This window comes from Leopardus geoffroyi, chromosome C1, assembly GCF_018350155.1.
Source record: "Leopardus geoffroyi isolate Oge1 chromosome C1, O.geoffroyi_Oge1_pat1.0, whole genome shotgun sequence".
Lineage (NCBI taxonomy): Eukaryota > Metazoa > Chordata > Mammalia > Carnivora > Felidae > Leopardus > Leopardus geoffroyi.
In genome coordinates, this window is record NC_059328.1 from 7,548,775 (window position 1) to 7,569,253 (window position 20,479).

The 20,479-nt window shown below is 48.6% G+C and overlaps 1 protein-coding gene across 2 annotated transcripts in view; it reads left to right on the plus strand.

Moving 5' to 3' along the window:
• Positions 1–20,479, plus strand: part of PEX14 (peroxisomal biogenesis factor 14) — a 146,781-nt gene that overhangs the window by 16,489 nt on the left and 109,813 nt on the right. For both annotated transcript variants that reach the window (XM_045482142.1, XM_045482143.1), the window contains exon 2: positions 7,165–7,212. In XM_045482142.1, coding sequence (XP_045338098.1) covers positions 7,165–7,212 — 48 coding nt within the window. The remainder of the gene's footprint in view (positions 1–7,164; positions 7,213–20,479) is intronic.

A 20,479-nucleotide genomic window follows, 5' to 3' on the forward strand; every position in this document is an offset into this window, starting at 1 on the left:
TACGGGGGCTCTGGGAGCCGTTCAGCCCACTGCTTCTTCATTGCACTTCCTGAGCCTCGTGGAGGTTCACTCTGTGTGTGCACACATTTTAATATTCAGCGAAGTCGTAAGGGAATCTCTTTGCAGATTTCTGGATCTCTCTTTCTGCATGCGCCTCTCCTCTCTGGAACTCTGCCCTCTAACTTTCAGCTGCCTTAGCCTCCCTGAACCCTATCTCTGTTTCCTCAACTCAGCAAGAGACTGCCATGTTCTGGTGGGGACCACTCCATGCAACCCCCCCCCCCCGGCTTCTTGGTCTGAAACATGCCTCCCGGAAGAAAGCCAGGGTGTTCTTAGGGGCTCATATCATTCATTTCTGATCTATCAGGAATCACTGCAGTCTAATGTCTACAAACGGTGGTGTCATTTATTTTGTTTAGTTTTTTTAAACAGTGGGACGTTAAGTCTGGTCTCAATTACTCCATCACAGAGCAGAAGTCTATTGGTTGATTTTGAGCAGAGGAGTAATAGGATATAACTTCTTTTATCTCATCTGATCCTGAATGTGAGGTGGTGGTATCATTCCCATCATTTCCACGGATGAGGAAACTGGGGTTCAGAGGCTGAGCGGTATACCCGCAGTCATGCGGTCTTTAGTGCCGTAGTTCACGCACTTGCCTCTGCCAGTGCCGCTCACAAAATGTTTCTTGAATTGAACCTTACTTATTCTTCTCTGCAAAGAACCGTAGGCCAGACTGGCCTAGGACGTATCTAGAGTTACGCAGCCACTTGGCAGGTGTGGCATGGGCACACCTAGACCTGGATGTTCTGCCAGTTGCTCAGACCTGACCTGCGTGTGCAGTTGGTCTTTGCTGTGCCTCAAGGTCAGCACTTGGCACACCTTCTGGCTGGGGGAGGTCAGTGCCTGGGCAGCAGGAGTGAGAGCACCTTTGTGCCTTTCATTTTTTTTTTTTTTTAATTTTTTTTTTTTTCAACGTTTATTTATTTTTGGGACAGAGAGAGACACAGCATGAACGGGGGAGGGGCAGAGAGAGAGGGAGACACAGAATCGGAAACAGGCTCCAGGCTCTGAGCCATCAGCCCAGAGCTGGACGCGGGGCTTGAACTCCCGGACCGCGAGATCGTGACCTGGCTGAAGTCAGACGCTTAACCAACTGCGCCACCCAGGCGCCCCCCTTTGTGCCTTTCAAACCGGGAGCACTTCTGTCTGCCACTGTGGTCTTTTTGTGTCCGTTGGTTTTTTAAAACAGTCTTAGCCTTTTGCTCATCTTCCCTTCCTGCCGTCTGCATTCTGGCCCCTAAGCATCCTGCCTGTGCAATTCATTGCCTTAGAGCCTGCTTTTTTTTTTTTTTTTTTTAAACATTTATTTATTTTTTAAATTTTTTTTTTTCAACGTTTATTTATTTTTGGGACAGAGAGAGACAGAGCATGAACGGGGGAGGGGCAGAGAGAGAGGGAGACACAGAATCGGAAACAGGCTCCAGGCTCTGAGCCGTCAGCCCAGAGCCCGACGCGGGGCTCGAACTCACGGACCGCGAGATCGTGACCTGGCTGAAGTCGGACGCTTAACCGACTGCGCCACCCAGGCGCCCCAAACATTTATTTATTTTTGAGACAGAGAGAGACAGAGCATGAACGGGGGAGGGTCAGAGAGAGAGGGAGACACAGAATCTGAAATAGGCTCCAGGCTCTGAGCTGTCAGCACAGAGCCCGACGCGGGGCTCGAACTCACATACCGCGAGATCGTGACCTGAGCCGAAGTCGGACGCTTAACCGACTGAGCCACTCAGGCGCCCCAGAGCCTGCTTTTTATACCTTTGCAGGGGGACTCAGCTGGTGATTTTTCAGCCTGTTATTATTATTTATTATTATTATTATTTTTTTAACATTTATTTATTATTGAGAGACAGAGAGACACAGAGCATGAGCAGGGGAGGGGTAGAGAGAGGGGGAGACACAGAATCTGAGCAGGCTCCAGGCTCCGAGCCGTCAGCACAGAGCCCGACGCGGGGCTCGAACTCACAAACTGTGAGATCGTGACCTGAGCCGAAGTCGGTCGCCTAACCGACTGAGCCACACAGGTGCCCCATGTTATTATTATTTTTAAAGTCAAGACCACCCTGTCAAGATTTCCAGGATCAAGGTGGAATTTAATTTGTAGGGATTTGTCTCAAGCTAGAAAATAGATTTGACCACTGAAAGGGGGTCGGTGTGGGGGTAGGTGTTTGAGGAGTGCTGGGCTCTCCTCTAAGAGCTGGGCTTGTGAGACTGACAGACCTGCATGTGCGGGGGGACTGAGCTTCTGACAGGCAGACGGCCGCTCAGACCTTTGCTCTTCTTTGAAGGGACACCTAGAGCCGCACGTTAAAGGTGAGTGTCTGTGCTCCCCGTCAGCAAGAGGAAGCACAATGGTCTGGATTCTCCGGGGGTCCTGTTGGTGCTTGAATGGGACAGTTCTTCATGCGCTGCTGGACCCAAAGCCTCCCAGGCCCCTGCCTTCTAAATGCCAGTGAGATTCCCTGGTCACTGAGACAACCGGAACCACCTCTACAGGGTGTGTGTGTGTGTGTGTGTGTGTGTGTGTGTGTGTGTGTGTTTAAGAGAGAGAGCATGCCCACAAACTGGGGACAGGGGGAGGGAGAGAAAGAGAGAGGGAGAGAATGAATCCCAAGCAGGCTTCACGCTCAGCACAGAGCACGGCATGGGGTTCGACCCCATGACGCTGGGATCATGACCTGACCCGAAACCAAGAGTTGGACACTCAACCGACCGAGCCACCCAGGTGCCCCACCTCCACACATTTTCAAATTCCTCTCTGGGGTGTGTGGGGGGTGTTTCTGCCCTGGGGTTGAGAATCCCTGGACCACAGCATTGCACCCTGGGAGTAGGCCAGGTTTGTGTTAAGTTGCAGGTGAAATGTTTCAGGAGTGGCCACGTGTCCTGCTGTGGTCCTCTGCTTGCTTCTTCTGTGCGCATGTATATGAAGTGGTTCCTTTGTTTTCATGTCTTAAATTAAAAGAAAAAAACCTGAGGTATTTATTGGGTGCAGGTGATATTTTAAGTGCTGAAGATCAGCCTTCCGTAAGATGGTAAAGTGCCTGCCTTTAAGGAGTTAAAAATCTAGTGGGAATAGATAGATAGTAAACTAGTAACCCAGTGAAGGATTTCGGGTGGTATTATCAAGGAAATCCATACGGAGAGTCGTAAGGATGAAGGCTATTTTGGTTATCAAGAAACAGTGTTCTTTAGGAACCTGTTGAGAATGAGCAATGGGGGGTGATCCGTTGTAGACTGCAGATATTTCAACACAAACTGGAGGATCATCTCGAATATAATCAGTATTGGGCCATTCCTAGACGGGTGAGGAGCCCCCTGTGAGTTCACTGATAAGGTCTGACAGACCTCAGTACCACTGTGAGTTGGAATAGGGTGTGGGGAAATCTTGCTCCTCCTTGCAGCTCTGAGACTAAGCCTGGAGCCCTGGCTTTGGTGTGCTGAGACCCCAGAAGGCTCTGGAAGTCAAGACTTGAGGAATTTGGAGAGTGCTGCTATTCAGCCTCCTTGATAGGGGTACACACACACACACACACACACACACACACACACGGGTTCTTAAATGCTTTGAATGCCTGGAAGAATCTATAAGGAACCAGCGTCAGTGGTGGTTCCCCCAAGGAAGAGGGGAGTGTTGGAGAGTTAGAATGAGAGAGAAGCTTTCTTTTTAAAAATTTTAACATTCATGTATTTTTTAAGTGGAATACGCTTCCTTGGCTCACAGTGTAAAAACGTACAAAAGGGTATATGATGAAAGAGATTTAGCACCGTATACCGTTTTCCCTCTGGCAAATGCTAGCTAGTCGAGAGGTGAACTCATTTTGAGGGAAGTTCCGTGGTGATCATGATTCATAGTGATTCCTTGTATTTTAGGAAGAAGAAAGCTGTGGATTAAGTCAGAATGAGGCTTCCTAAATATTAAAGCTGTTTGAGTTAGTTTTGTCGAGTCAAATAACCCACATTATTATCTGTGGGGGTAGCGTTAAGAGTGTTGCTTAACGAAATGTGATCCAAACAAAACTCGATCATTTTATTTTCTTTAATTTAAATTAAAAAAATTTCTAAGTGTATTTATTTTGAGAGAAAGAAAGGGAGTGTGTGTGCATGCTAGCATGCTAGGGAGGGGCAGAGAGAGAGAGAGAATCCCAAGCAGGTTCTCTCTGCACCGTCAGTGCAGAGACCCACGTGGGGCTCAAAACTGCTAACTGTGAAATTACGACCTGAGCCAAAGTCAAAATTGAGTCAGGACACTGAACCAACTCAGTCACCCAGGCGCGCCCCCCCCCGCCTCCCCTTTTTTTTTTTTTTAAGTAGGCCCCATGTCCCGTGCGGAGCCCAATGCGGGGCTCGAACTCACAAAATCGTGAGATCGTGGCCTGCATCGAAATCAAGAAAGAGCCAGACACTTAACTGAGCCACCCAGGTGCCCCCAAAACTCAATTATTATTTAAAAAATATTTTTTTTCTTTATTTATTCTTGAGAGAGAGAGAGGGTGTGATCAGGGGAGGAGCAGAGAGAGAGAGAGAGAGAGAGAGAGAGAGACAGAATCTGAAGCAGGCTCCCGGCTCTGAGCTGTCCGCACAGAGCCCGACATGGGGGTCGAACTCATGAACCGCGAGATCATGTCCTGAGCTGAAGTCACACGCTCAACCGACTGAGCCCCCCAGCTGCCCCAAAACTCATTTATTTTAAGTAGAATGGTTCAAATCCCTTTAGTACCAGTTGCTAGCTGGGTCATCACAGGCATGCTATTTATTTATCTCCTTTGCCTCTGTTTCCTCATCAGCAATAATTTCATACATTTATTGTAGAATTACATGAAGAAAGAGGTAAATAAATGTTAGCACTTAATATTTGCCAAATGGAGTGAAGGAAAGCCCTCAGGAAGATAATGAACTTTACTCTGTAATCCATTCGGTTGAGTGAGAACCATTCTACTCTTTGTTGCCTTTCGTTCATTCAGCAAATACCTGTGGGAGGCCTAATCTGTGCCTCATACTGCCCTGGGCCCCGGGGATACAGTGAGCAGCACACACAGACAGTTTTTGCCCCTGTGGAGTTCATAATCTAGTGTGGGACACAGACATCAGTCAGATAATCACACAAGTAAAATTGCATTTCTTCTCAGTCCTTGAAAGAGAGGTGGATGGTGTTAGGATAGAATAGGGAGATTTGACCCCGTCGTGGATGTCAGAGAATGCTTCCCCAAGGAAGTGACTTAGCCAAGTGGAACTGTCAGAGGCTCGGGCAGGGATAGCATGTGCAAAGGCCCGTGTGTCTGTTGGGCAGAGCTGGGCAGTGTGTGTCACACAGACCTGAGTTGCAGTCAGTGGATGTGAGGCCTTGGCAGTCACACAGAGAAGGTTTTCTGTATTAGGGCTGCTGTTGGTAGCTGTTTCCTGGGGTGGTTGGGGGGGGGGGGGGCGGTGAGACCTGATTCTTACTGTTTTGAAACGATAGTCCGTCTGCAGCATGGGAAATGAATTAGAAGAGAGCCAGCATGGATGTGGGTGCACTGATGCGAAGGGTATTGGAATGGTCCAGGCAGGGGATTTGGGAAGCTTTGGCCCAAGTGATGACAGTAGAAGTAGAGAGAAGCGGATGGACTGATTGCATGGATATTTAGGAAAGAATATGGGCAGGACTTGATAATGCGTTAGCTCTGGTGAGTGGTGGAGAAAGCTATCAAGAATGGCTTTTTGGACTCCAGTTTGTATATTTTGGTGGAAGGTTGTGCCCTTGGCTCAGGCAGGGAATACTGGAAGAGGACACGTGTGGCAGAGGAAGAGGATTATGAATCCTGTTAAGGGACCTGTTGAGTCCAGAGGAGGCTGGGAGGCAGGTGGACGTAGATCTAAATGCAGGTTATCGCTGCTGCGAGCAGGGAGGGGGGAAGGAGGAAGGGAAAGCGTGCTCAGGTTCCCGGAGACTTTCTACTTGGTTTCATGCAGGCTGACCTTGCCCTGGGACTTTGGATGAGGAGCTAGAGTCCTTCTCCCAGCCAGAGTCCTTGCCACTGTGCTGTGTGCCAGCTGCACAGTGGCAGCTGGTTGTGAGGAAATCTTTGGAGACCCTCTGTGGACTGGATTCTTTCCTCTCCCACCTTCTGTGGTTTTTTTTTCCCCCCGAGGAGGCCTGGCACTTGCCATCTGAACGAGCTGGGAGAAGTATGGAGGCTGGCGGCTGGCTCCCGAGACCCACCGATTCGCTGCACTTGTCTGGATATTATCTGTAGACAATTGGAAATTGGCTTGAACATCAGTAACAGTAAACTAATCATAACTCTCAAACTGCTTGTTTTATTCTTTGGGAGATTTGTGAGTTTCCTCCGAGTCTGTCTCTGTCTCTCCCTTTCTGTAAATTTGGCTAGACCATCGGCCCCGTGTTGAAGGTAAATGTGAGCATGAGGCAAATGTGAGATCCAGAGAGGGGAGAGGGTCCCAGACTAGAGCCAGGCTGAGACCCCATGCTGCCTGCCTGCCGCTTGGTCTGTCAGCCTGGCACTGCCTGGCACTGGCTTCGTTACAAAACTGATTCAAGCTTGGCTTTCTTTACTCCTGTGGATTGGTGTCCTCAGTGACAGGTGATAAATAAGAACCGTGTCCAGAGTTTCTTCGCTTCCTGGTTCCAAGTAGATGCTGGGAGAAAATCCTGAGTGTGGGCCACTGGGGCCCCCTTGTGGCTGGATCTGGTTCTCCACTTTTGCTCTGCTCTTCCCCGTAAGGCGGGAAGATGGCAAAAGGGAAGTTTTGCTCTCTCGTAAAGCCTTTCCTCTGGATTTGCTATTTCTGTGGATCTCATGATAGTCCCCGGCCCTTGCTGCTCAGCTGTTGATCTTGGGCCCTCTTAAGCCAAACCTAGCCTTCTTCTTGAGATGCTGTGGCAGTGAACCCAGAAGCAGTCTGTTCTCGTTTACTGGCTAACTCAGACTCCATGGGCTACTTCTTTCCAGGTAGGGCACTGCAGAACACTGTACAGTCTGAGAAGCTGGTGGGAAATAGGAGGAACAGGTGTTGGTGTGTGTTGCTGGAGAATGAAGCGTCTGTGGCTTTTTGATGTCCATTGGGTGGCACTGTGATCTTATTTTTGTTTCTATTTTTCTTTGCAGCCAAGCTCTACTCCAGGAGGTGAAAATGTGGTGCCTCGAGAGCCTCTGGTAAGTACCCAAGATATACAGTATCATTTCCTAATAATTAAAATGCTGTGTGAGTATGGAGAAACCTATGATCCCGGAGTTTTGCATCCTTCAGTGTCCCTTCAAAAGTAGGTATTATATGGAGACTAACTTCATGGCCTTTGACTTCTGACTTCTTCTCTGGCTTGCAGGATTTAGTGAGCTGTCTCCTTACTAAAACCTGGTCTTTTCTGGAAGGGAAAGCATCCACCCCATGGGGTGGTGCACCACTTTGTTTGTTGCTGACCAGTAGTAACTAGTGGGATGCCTGAAACCTTTGGAGGCGGAGTTGGGACTAGGTTCCGAAGGTAGCTTTCTTCACAAAGTGCTTTTGCTCTGGTTGTCTGAGCCCCAGTCCCTGCCAGCGCACCCCATTTTCATTCTATAGTTTGCATTGCAGGGCCTGCCGCAAATCCTGTTCGTTGGGTCGTTGGGTCGTAAGACCTGTTCTGTAGCAGCCTGATAAGTTTCATGGAGGGCCGGCTTTGAGAGCTTTGCCTTTGTTTGGTGATAGCAAGCTGCAGAATGTACACCCAGCCTTCGTGTCACAGGCCTGCTTTTCTTCCCTCTCCTCCAGCAGTAGTGGGAGGAGGTGATGTGAAGTCTTAGCTGGCGTGAACAGGCCTGAATTGTAGCCCGTTCCTAGGTTCCCGAGGCAGAAGGGGAGTTGGATTTGGCTGAGCTGTAGAAAGACCAGGGTGACGCAAGCCCTGCTGGGGCTGATTCAGGGAAGCACTGCCACCGTCCTGTTACCTACTGTTATCGCGTCAGCTCCCTTCCCACTGCACCCCGCGATGGCTCCCTTTCACTCTTCTGGTCTTGCCTGGGTTTGTCTGGAGGTCAGGGTGGTATGAAGGCCAGAGGCTTTAGGCTTCTCCTTGCCAGGCCCATAGATCAGGAGCTTGAGTGTCCCCCGGGGCCTGTCAGTGCCTCGCAGGCTAGAGTTGTGGCTGGTTTTGGACTCATGTCCAAACTGAACGCTTGTCCTCGACAGTCCTTTACTTCTCAGGCTCCTTTTACATTTTTCTCTACTGACTTAACTGGCGATCACCCGTGGAGGGACTGGTCCTTCTCTTGAAGCGCAATGGGGTAAACCCTCGGGGGTTCTTTCTAGCAGTGAGCCCTAAGCCACGGGCAGCCTCGCTAATTTCTGGGTATTTGGAGCCCTGCAGCCCCTTGGCCCCGCTGACGTTTCTGTGCACTGCTCTTTTCCTGCTGTCTGCTGCATCTGCTTGGTGGTTGGTTGTATTTTTATTTCTTTCTTTTCGGGGAGGCCCTGAGCAGTCTTCAAACCCTAGTAGCCTGTGATCGTCCAGAGTTCAGACTCATTCTCTCCAGGCCAACTCTACAATTACCTTATATTTAATTAATATTTTTTTCCCTTCTTTACGTACTTGCTGCATAATTGCTCAGAGGAAAGAAAACACATAGCAGCAATTTATATATATATAAAAAAAAAACAATAATTAAAAAAAACACCCCGAAATAAACTCCCATCTCATTTGGGCTGATCCTATGAGTTGGGTAATTAGGGCCCTATTAAAAGGTAGACCCTTTCTGCTTCCCTTTTTTTTTTTTTTTTTTTATTAATTTTTTTATATTAAACTCCCACAGTCTCTCAGTCATGCCCTTATTGCTTTTGGCCAACCATTTGCAGCAGCCTGATTAAATGAGGGCACCAGCCGAGTTGTATGGTCTTGTGTGAGCTGCTTCTGCCTCTTGAGAGTGGAGGTGGGAGGGTGCCAGGCAGAGGATGCCCGCCAAGGGCCAGCAAGGACTCATGTGGCGGGTTGGGGTACAGGACTTTGAGCTGGCAGCAGGCTGGGTGAGAGTCACAGGGCACTGGCGAAGGGATGAGGTGGTCTCCCCCACCCACAGAAGACTCCCAGCACTGCCCGAGCCCCGCTTCCACAGGGCAGGCTTCTCAGGTGTGTGCATTAGCCATGTCTCTTGGAGGCTCAGGAGGAACAGACAGCTGAAGGATAAAACTGAGCCTTCTTCCGTAATTTATGCATTTTATTGGGGAAGAAAAGGCATTTGTACACATGAAACAATTAGCAGACAGTACAAGACCATATATAATTTTAGCAAACAGTACAAAATCGCATGTAATTTGGTGCAGAATTGCCTGGCTGGGAGTGTAAGAGCCCTCATTATTCAGAGAAGGAAGGGTTCTGGCTGGGGTATACTTAGGGATGGTTTCTGTGAAACTTGAAGCCAGGTCTTGAGGAATAGGATTTTCCAGTGTTGGGGGAACACCCTGCTAAGTGGTTTTTGTTTTTGTTTTTAACTGAGAGCACGTTTTCCACGAAATTCTTTCGTGGAAGCTGCCAGTTCTTCTCTACACTAAAAGGGCTAACTAAGCATGGGATGCTGAAGGCATATAATCTTATTCTTTGTCTTCAGAAGTAGATGATCACTTTGGAATAATTTTTCCCTTTATTAGAAAAGTGAGTTAATGACACACGAGGCTCCGTGGAGTGATCAGTACAGCGCAAATGACATTGACAGGTGACATTCGGGTGTCTGCATTATTATTTTGCTTTTATCTGCTAGAGAAGGAGGACCCGATCTTCAGGTTTGCCCTCTCTGGACCATAAAAACTGTCTTGTGATTTTGGTGGTGAGGAATATTGTCTTGTCATCTCTTAGATGACACATTTGTGTTTTTAGCCATCCCCTTGTCTGGATTCCACCCAGGTAGTGACTGTGTTACCTTTTCTTGCTCCTCAGTACTCCTCGTCCCCCATTAAAGAACTCACCCCGGCAATCCCGGCCGTATTAGCAAGAGAGTTGCCCTATGATGTCGTAATGTTTTCAGGGCTGGAGATTGGTGAACAGACCGGTCTTGATAAATTTTGTAAACTCCCGGTTGAAATGTCCGTATTATTGATGATAAAACTATGCCAAAGTTAAAATGGCTGATGGCTTTTTCTTCTTTCTACTTTCTTCCCTGAGTTTTGCCTCCTAGGGCAAGGAGTTTTGACAGTCCTCCAGAATATTGACATCCAGCTCCCCAGCCCCTGCCCCCGACCTGTTGATAACCTTCTGTTAAGGCCTGAATTTTCTCATTACCTGTGTGGGCATGGGCTCGGGCCCAGAGTCAGGTCCCTGTACCGCTCTCGCAGGATCAAGCCCCACCTGGCCGATGGGTCTCTAAATGGGTGGACATTTGTTTGCATGGACTAACTTGGTTCCTGCCTTGCCGGGGTACAGAAACTAGGGTTAAGTAATCGTCTGAGAGCCTTTTTAGTCATATGAGCTGTGGTTGTTTCAAGTGAGCAATAAATGAGGTTTTGTTTGCCTGTTGCTCGCTGCTTTCAACACGACGTCTTCAATATCTAGCAACCCTACAGCTCACCTGCTTTATGCAATGCTTACGCATTTGGGTTGAGCTAGCATTTTGGCTCTTTGTTCTTTGACACTGCGTTCTTCCTAATGGATGAGTCTCCTGCCCTCCTTTCTTCCTCTGACTTGTAGGTATAGTTTTTTTGTTCTGATTTGTTTTTTTGGCTTATATCCTTTCCCCGCATCCCTCCACCCCCGTAGTCCCAAACTACATAATTTTATTATTATTATTTTTTTTAATGTTTATGTATTTATTTTGAGAGAGAGAGAGAGAGAGAGACAGAGCGTGAGTGGGGGAAGGAGCAGAGAGAGAGGGAGACACAGAATCTGAAGCAGGCTCCAGGCCCTGAGCTGTCAGCACAGAGCCTGACGCGGTGCTTGAACTGATCTGCAAGATCGTGACCTGAGCCGTACTCGGATGCTCAACCGACTGAGCCACCCAGGCGCCCCAGGATTCACTTTTAAAGCTAAGTAAGTAGAGCAGATTTCAGATCATCCCTATAATGTCACCGTACTCACCTGTATCCAGACAGATGTCCCTGAATGGAAATCACAGCTCACTTGAGTAAACCTAGCTCAGCATAGAAATCAACCACTAGAGATTCTTAAAATAATAATGCTTAATACTTTAGATCTGCCATCTTTATTTATTTTTCCTGAAAAAAAAAAAAAAAAGACAATTTCCTGAAATCTCTTAATGGGCTAGTTTTATTACCCATGTGCTTGTGAAACACCTTCATGAATATGATATTAAAATCAAGTTTGGGGCGCTTGGCTGGCTTAGTTAGTAGAGCATGTGACTCTTGCTCTTAGGGTTGTAAGTTCGAGCCCCACATCGGGTGTAGAAAGTACTTAAAAATAAAATCTTTAATGCGAATGTCATCCTTCAGAATGAAGCGTCTCTCTGCAAAAATAAGTAAACTGAAAAAAAAGAAAAAAAAGTGAATCTTCTGCAGATTTTGGTACTTAAACCATTAATAGCAACTCATGCCCGGGAGGGGAGGATGCCTCACAACTACTGCTGAGAAACTTGGGACTGAAATCAGTTGTCTACCGAAGGGCGTGGCTGGTGGGACACATCTCTGATGCTGCCTTCATCCTGTGAGCCGACCTGAGGCCTGGCGCTGCTCAGATAGGGCAGGTGCTGGGCTCTCCTCCTTCCCCACTCCCCTCCCATCAGCAGTAGAGATGCATATACGAAGCAAATGCAACTTTTGTTTTTAAACACTGACCCCTGCCCCTTGTTGGGAGGGTGCCAGAGAGTCCCGCAGGTCCTGGTGGGGAGGAAGCTGATGAGAATCCGCAGAGGTGGATGAACTTGAGAACAGCCTCATTCCAGCTCTGGGTGGCTTGTCTGTAATCTCTAGGCCACTTACTGATTTTGAAATTACTGTCTCTTCCTACTTCGTCCTTCCTGTTCTAGATGGGATTTATTGAATAGACTAGGTGGGGCCCTCTAAGTTCTTTCCTCTTCCAGGTAAATGAAGAGGTGGGTTTGTTTTTTGTTTTTTTTTTTTTCCTTTCCAGTTTTAAGGTATCCTTTTACAAATAATTATTAGATGAATCGAAACTCTGAGGAGTAATAATTAAGGAAATGGAATTTGAAATGGTTATTCATCTTTGTTTATACTTTGGGTTCCCGGCTTGCACAGTAATACTTGCTATTTGTTAGAGTTCCTGCAGTCAGAGGCCCTGGCTGTTGGATGACCAACGAGGCAAGTGTCCTTACTTTAGGGACCTGGGAACCGAGGAGCCCAGCACCCATGTGCCTTTCGCAGAGCCGCACAGCAATGGGGCGAGTTTGGGCTGTAATCTTGTCACCCAGGTGGTTCTTCCAGAAGGAAAGGCCGAGTTTGCTCCCTGTCTCCTGGGGATAGTCTCCACGTTCTTCAGGTGCCCTTAGTAATTGCTGAGGAGGGTTAAAGGAAGCTCTTGTTTGGGCGGAGGGACGTTCAGAGGGTTTTCTTTTACTTAAAATCAATCATTATCTTATTTGAAAGACTTTTCACCTAAAAGTGTTTTTTTGTTGTTGTTGGTTTCGTGTGTTTGTTTGTTTTAAGTGCGACTTAAAAGGTGGGTATTCCGTGTGGCAAACTCAGGAAATCTCCCACGAGTCCCTGGTTTGAGAACCTCTGCATGTCACGTCGCGCTGAGGACAGCCACGTGCCCGCTGTTTTCCAGGATAATTTCAGTTTAAAATATTTTAGCACATTCTCAAACCATGCAGACCAATTTGGGTTTGAAAAATACGACCTTGTAGTTAATCCCACTTCGGTGCTCGGAGAAGCCGCAGGAAGATGAAGTGGTGCTTTGCAGAAGGACGTGTTCGCCGCCCTTCCTTCTTCCCTCCCAGCCCTGCTTTCTTTTATGGTTTGTAGTTATAACCAAGATTTATGCTTGTTGCTCCACAAATCTTCTCCCTGCCATTATGAGTTTGTCTGAACAGTCTAGAGATAGGGCCGACACTGAGTGATTCTTGAGGTAAATCTACCCGGGGGCACTCTCTGACGCTTGGAGTCACAGAGGAGCTAACTCATAGCCCCCAGTGGATCGGATAAATTGCCCCTGTCGAGAAAAAGACGTGCTGCCACCCTTGTGACCTCCTGCCTTAGCAGCATCCCTGGTGGCACAGGGGCCTGTGTGTGCTTATAAAGTCTGTGGGGTGGCGCTCTGGGCCAGCAGTCACACCCCTCACCCAGAAGTGTCCGTCAAGAGGCCTTTCTCTCTCTCTCTCTCTCTCTCTCTGGCCGATTGGGCCACAGCGAGAGGGTCTCTGGGGCAGGGCAGCTTTCTCCAGCCTGGTGGGGAGGAGCTGCCAACAGGATCAGGCACGCAAGTTGATTATTTGTATGAATGGTTTCGTTTTTCCACGGTTCCCTGCGGATGGAGTTTGATGGAGAAGAGAAAAAAGCAGACAACGTCTGTTAAACATCGTTTCTCCCCCTTCCTTCTGCTTTCCTTTTGCCGCATCCTTGGGGCTCGTGTGTACTTTTGCGAGTCATTTCAAATCTCTTGTCGCATGAAGGGGCGGCAGCATCAATAAACACATAATTTTTTTTTTTAAGTGTCAAGAGCCGGCATTAGACACACTCCCCGAAGGAACTGGCTCGCTGCTGTGGCACCGTGGAAGCTCCCGGAGGAGGCCCTGGGTGCTCTGAACCGACGGGCTCCCCGGCCGGTCACACCCATACCCACGCCCATTCTGCAGGCCCACGTTGGCTCGCCCCGAACCTGTGCGTGCCCGGTTGTACTTGGTAGTGAATGAGGCAGTTTTGTTAAATATGCCGTAAGCAGGTGAAATGCAGAAGTGAACAGAGGGAGCTACAAATACAGAGAGGTTTATAAACATAAATGAGAGAAGAGGGTTCGGTAAAAGCGGGGCTGAATGCTTTGGTAAATGTGAATTGCAGATAGAATGTCTTTTCAGGTGAGAGCAAGATGACAGTTAAACTGGGGAAGACCATAAAAATCTCGAAGTATTCAGTGCTTTGATTTGCGTTTAAGTTCTCGCTTTGCTTTAGAAATTGTGAAGGGTGTGTCGTGGGTGGGGTTTATGCAAGAAAGGCGTCTGGGAACATCAGTCTGTGGGCCCACACTCAAAGGAAAGGTCTTGGCTCCACATCAAAAGATTAGCAAATGACTGTACGTTTATAGGTTTTAAGTTAATGTAAAATGTTTAAGGTATATAGGGTAGGCTCCACTTTGAATGATTCCCGGCCTTAACTGATTTTTCGATTAACTGACCAATTACCAGCGCTGATGACCGAGGTCAGGAGGGCTTCCCCTGTGTCATCTGCTGGCCTTGGCGCCAGTTTCTTTATTTTTGTTAGTGAGAACTACTCTTTTCCTCGGTTTACAGCGAGGAAACAAGCCCAGGGCCATCGGTGTTGCAAGGGGCGGGACTGGGATTTAAGTGCGCGATGTTGAGCTCTGGGGCACACACACGGGAACAGGGGGAGCAGGTCCGGAGGGCAGGCGGGGACAGCCCCGGGGACAGCCCGCTGACCTCGCCTCCCCCTCCAGCCAGGGCGCTCAGGAGGGGCCTGGGCCCGGTTCAGGGGCTGCCTGGTGAGTCTGTGCTGTCTCTGAAGCTGCTGCTTTCGTGCGCTCCCTGGTTGGAGTCTTTTGTATGCTTCTGAGCTGTTGAAAAGGCACCTATTAATTTATCACAGGTGATGTGGGCCTCCTCGTGCTGGAGGAGGCGTCTGCACCCATGTACCTCACTAATGACAGGTTACAGGATCGAGGCGAGATAATAGGATCTTTTCATCTGTGTCGCTAGAGCAGAGTGCGGTGTCCCTGGTAGCTTCTAGGGGGCAGCAGCTGCTTGCCGTTTTCCCTCCTGCTGGAGAAGGAAAGGTTCCACAGTTGAGCAGTTTGCTTCTGACTCGGGCTGAGCAGGTCTTCAGGGAGTCACCTGAATCCGCCTAAGTGAAGAGACTGCAGGATCTAGGAAATTCCATCCTTGCTTTCTCTGCCCCCTCAGGTAGATCCTGTATCTGCGTCCCCATCGGCACCCACAAATCCCTCACTGTCAGAGTTAACAGGAGAGTTTGCTGGCTTTGAAGATAACAGTCGCAGAGATGTCTTTAAGAGAGTGAAATCTTTTTGTCAGATCTTGCTTGTTGCCATTGATAACCCTCTCTAATCACGTGTAGATGTTTTGAAATGTTCCCCTGTGGGCATGTGTCTTTACTCTGCTGGGAACATGACTGTCCTATGGTTGATTACCTGTTCTTCCTCTCGCTGCTTCCCTCAGCTCCCCTCCCTCCCGCAAGCCCGTCTCGCACAGGTTTCTTTACGGTTCTAAATGACTCACCGCACCAGCACATTGAAGGGGAAACTTTGGATTTGCCAGTTCTTTGAGACTTTGGGGCCCAGGCCTGACATATGGCCAACTCGTGCCTTGTTGAAGTGAGTAACTAGCACCCAGCCTCCCACAAGCCCATATTTCACCATGGCCCTGGCTCTCAGATCTTCTTCCAGTTGGGTGGCTGAGGCCAAGTGACGAAAAGGAGAAGGGTTGGTTGCAGGCAGAACCGGATGGTTGCAGTACACACCGAGAAGCAAATTGGCCACGACATTTCAGCCCTGGGAGGTTTATTTAGGATTAGCTAAGAATTCTCAGCCCTGACTCCACGGTGGGAGGAGCCGCTGACTGATGGCCGCTCTTGGGGCTCTGCGAGCTTGCGGGCTTTCGTCCCCGAGGACCCCAGAGGGGACCTGGGGAAGGGTGGGAGTTTCCATTCCAGCCCTGAGAGTGGCTTTCCTCAGAGACAAAGGCATGCCTCTTCACCCCACCTCTCCAGCTCGTTCTCCGTTGTCGGTCTGAAAAATGGCAGTTAATAGAATCTGCTAATGAACAGAAGAAAACTAGACATAGTGGCAAGTCATTTGACAGTGAAGTGGCTTATAACTTCTGTTTATCAAGTGATTACAATTATTGTTACTTCTGTCGGATCTTTGAAGAATCCATCCTGGTCTCCAGAGCCCCACTTATATGGCATTTTCTGTCTTTCTTTGTAGTGCCTAGAAATAACTTTATTCCGGTGAAATCCAGATCTGTAGTCCTCCCCCTGGCCCCAGCCCTCCCAGCTCCACTCTCTTCCCCCTTCTGCTTATCTTCCGTTACGTCAGTGGGCTCCATCAGGTGGGGGTATCCCCCACTGACCAGACTGGCAGAGCTAATGCTGGCTGGAGGGATGCTGTGGTGTTTGTTTTTGCAGTTCCTGGATTTGGTTTAATGTACAATTGATTTTTTTAATGTATTTAATCATTTTTTTCTTACCTCATAAGGATTAACCTGCACAAACCTCATTTTATCCTAAGTGTGGCTTTGGGAGGAAGGGAGAAGAAAATTGAGTTTCTCTAGCTTATTTTATTCTTTCTCTTTTTATTTTCCGAATGGCTTTTCCTGCCGAAGCAGCTCCGTAAAATACAATGTATTTTAGTGGCCATTACTTACTCATTACTAACTGGTCTCTCCTGCTTCCCTTTGTCTGTGAACTAAATACAGGGGGCCTAAAGATAATTGGTAGCTCCATCACAGACTCACCAATTACAGATCAACAGGGAAGACGGCCCAGCGATGGCTTGTGGTTGGCACTGGCTGCCCGCCCAGCAAATGTGAGTTATCACTCTGTATCTGCCACCGAGCTGGGCTCGACTAGATCAGTCCTTTCCTAATTTTGTACCTTGGCTTTCCCCATTGCTTTGCCCGGCCTCCCTGATTTACAGATACAGACTTCCTTTTATCTATCCCTGTGTGCGGTTCTCGTGTCCATCTTGTTCTTCCTGAGTTCCTGCTTCTCGGTCATGTCTGTGAAGTATCAGCATAGGTCTTGTTTCTGTTTTTCTCTGCGGTTCCCTCTGGGCCTACGATGGTTAGGTGGCAGGCGGCAGATAAAAGATGCGCTTGCAATGAGCGGTTTTCTGTAGTTTTGTCTGCTGAGTCCAAGTAAAGGCGAGTCTTTGTGGGTGCCCAGTTTAGCACCTTTTTGAGTGTTTGTCTGATTTATGTTACAGGAGGCACCGGGGGCGGGAGTGTGGGGAGGCTGCATCTCACCGTTAGGCTGCCGAGCTCTGGTGTCAGGCTGTTAGGGGCAGACGTAGCACAAGAGACCCCGTGTTGTACGGCCGGAATTCCAAGCAGAGTGCATGGTCTGTTTGTTTGTTTCCTGGGCATTTGGCACCCAGGCACCTTGCTAATCCCTCTCTGCGATGGGCAGATATCCTTACAGCGCCGCTGTGGGCAGGAAGTAGGCACTCAGTACATATTTGTGGAGTGTGTGTGTGTGTGTGTGTGTGCGCGCGTGTGCTCACTTTGGTAGATGGTGATGATGAGCTGGGGAACTGGAGCGCACAGTTGCTGCCCGGCTCCTGCCTGGGGACTCAGGGTGCAAGGTTCCCACTGGTGCATACGTACGCGGGTGTGTAGCGTATCATTGCCACGTAAGCAACACCAAGCGGGCATTTTATGACAGGGAACATCAGAGGAAACATTACAGCTGAGACCTTTATAGCCTTTCCATTATTATGGTTTAAATCTTGACAGTCTTTATTCGCAGTGACACTGGGACCGGCGAAGACCGTGCTCACTCCCACCTCCCCGTCCGCTCCCCACATCCTGTTCGGTCGCTGTGAGAGGCATCATGAGGGTGCAGGCCTCAGAGCCACTTTGCAGTTTGTCTAGAAACAGCCCCTTTTGACTCAGAAGTTGGAAACCAGATGACTCACCGTTCTATTTGTTTTATTGCAACTGTCGTTTCGTAAAATGCCCTGAAAGCTCTTTGCATCTTTCTTTCTCATTTGGTTCCCTCCGTGTCCTCTGTCATCTTTTCTCTCTTGCCTCTCCTTTCTCCTTTCCTTCCGTAATTCGTTTCTCTTTCATTACTCTCTCTTTCTCTCTCTTTCCCTCCCTTCCTGCCTCCCCTCCGCCTTCTGAGAACCGTCATGGCAGTTGAAGCGACCTTGGCTCACATCATGCCGCGCACTCTCCAGCCACCTAACTGAGTTTTTGTGTGGACCTTAGACTTGGAAACAAACGTCCGTGCACATCAGAGTTTATAAAGCACTCATTGGCGTCCGCTCTGGAAGCTAAGCGCCATGTCATATCGTAACAGCTACTCACCTTTTGTGAATCTGCGTTTTGCACACTTGTGGGTACATCCCAGGTCTCCCCACGTATCCATCTCCGCCCTTGTGGCTGCCACGATCACAGGGGGACCGACAGCACTAGGATTTCCCAAGATGGACCGGAGAACCGAGTGCCAGCCTCCCTCAACAAAATGCTGATTGCCCTGAGAGGGCCTCTGTCAAGCATGCTAACCTTTTCGCCGCTCCTGAGATGCCTTTAACTGGAATTCCTGAAGTAGAGAGCACCTGCTGAGTCTTAACGGCTTAGGTGGGATGTGGGGATCTAAATTTTTAAGGACTTGAGCTCTCAAACCAGGACTTGCAGGATCTTTTTTTTCCGGCGGTTTCTGACACTGTGGCACTTGACTGAGTCACCTGATTGATGACATGAGCATCACTGGGTGTTCAACACCTGGCCAGGGAAACAGGGACCCTCGGCGGATGTCCCCAAAGGATGGCAGACAGATTGTGGAATTTTAATGAAGGCGGGGCGGGTCCCTCACGTTCATCTGCTTTGGAGCATAACAGAATCCCAGCATTCACTTCAGGAGTGTCGGCTGGAAACCTGCACTCGTGCCAGTGGTTATAGTCCACGTTTGTCGAATCCATAAATCCAACAGAACTAATTATAGAAGTAGCTAGTTAGAATGAAAAAGAGTGATAACTTCAAATGCCTAGGAACCTCTCTGAATCAAACACTCCTTGCTGTTTTTCTTTTTCTTCTTTTTAAAGGCTTTTGGGCTATTTGGGCCTTCAGAGCAAGGCATCCTCTGAATTCTGTTAAAATTAAACTTCTTTCCTATATGTCTCCAAGGAAGGAGAGTGTTTTCCACGTTGTGAAGCAGGGTGGGGGTGAGGGATATGATATCTGTGTTACAATACTTAATAGATTGATGGCGGTGAGTTTTAAAAATGAGTGTGGGTATCTGCCGGGTGGCTTTCAACACAGAATGCTCTGTTTTTCACCCACTTGGCTGGATGTCTGATTCTGACATAGTCGCCATCCTTGCTGCTGGAAAACAGAAAACCACAGGCTGTTAACTTAATACTCTTCCCTTCTGGGGCTAGGGTGGGAGCAGGGTGGGAACAGCGCAGGAGCGGGCGGGTGGGGTGGGGGTGGGGGGCTCAGGGTTCACATCAAGATACTCTCACCACCCCTCCCCCCCCCCCCCCCCCCCCCCCCCCCCCCGTCCCACTGGAGACTGACGTTCCCCTGTTCTAGCTGACCATTTGCGCAAGGATTCTAGAATTTCTGGCCATTAAAAAATTTTTTTTTTCAACGTTTTTTTATTTATTTTTGGGACAGAGAGAGACAGAGCATGAACGGGGGAGGGGCAGAGAGAGAGGGAGACACAGAATCGGAAACAGGCTCCAGGCTCTGAGCCATCAGCCCAGAGCCCGACGCGGGGCTCGAACTCACGGACCACGAGATCGTGACCTGGCTGAAGTCAGACACTTAACTGACTGCGCCACCCAGGCGCCCCGTCTGGCCATTTAAATTAAACCTCCAGGAGAGGTGCCTGGAAGCCTGCAGTGTGACCTGAACATCTGCTCTTTGGGACCAGGAGCAGCCTGCCAAGTGTCCCTTGCAGGCTCCCTCTGGATTCCCTACCTGTGGATGTTTTCTCCCTTCCTGGGCAGGGCCGATCTGAGAAGCAGAGGGATCATTTTAGTGCTCGTGGCCTGTTCATTCCTTGGCTTCTCTGCTGAGCTATCCAGCAGGGGTGCCAATTCTTCCATTTAGCTGACTATTATATAGCCCTTAAAAGGGAAGGGTTTATTTTAGCTGGCTGCTATATTGATTGCTACAGGGACGTTTCTATTTTCACTGGCTGCTATATTGACTGGGAAAGGGAAAGGGGCCGTATTGCCGGGAGCTGTCATATTGACTGTTACAGAAAAGATCTGTATTTAAGCAGTACCAGTGCACTGGGATCTCCCAGGCAGGATATTAATGCTAATTCATCCGCTCACCCCCTGCTGTGAGTGTTATTTGTTTAAATCTGTAGATTCCCACAGCGCGTTTATATCCTCACTAGAGTGAGCTCTGCTCCCTGTAATTATTTAACATTATATGCTGATATAAATTGTAACAGTTAAAGAATGGTAATGAGTAGCCAAAAACGAAAAGAAGAAAAAAGAAAAGAAGGAAACAGGGAAAAATAGAAAAAAAAAAAAAAAAAGAAAGAAAGGGGGAAGATACACTGAAAAGGCGTATCATGTGTATGTATTGTAAGCGTGTATCTGTACACGTATGACAGAAACGG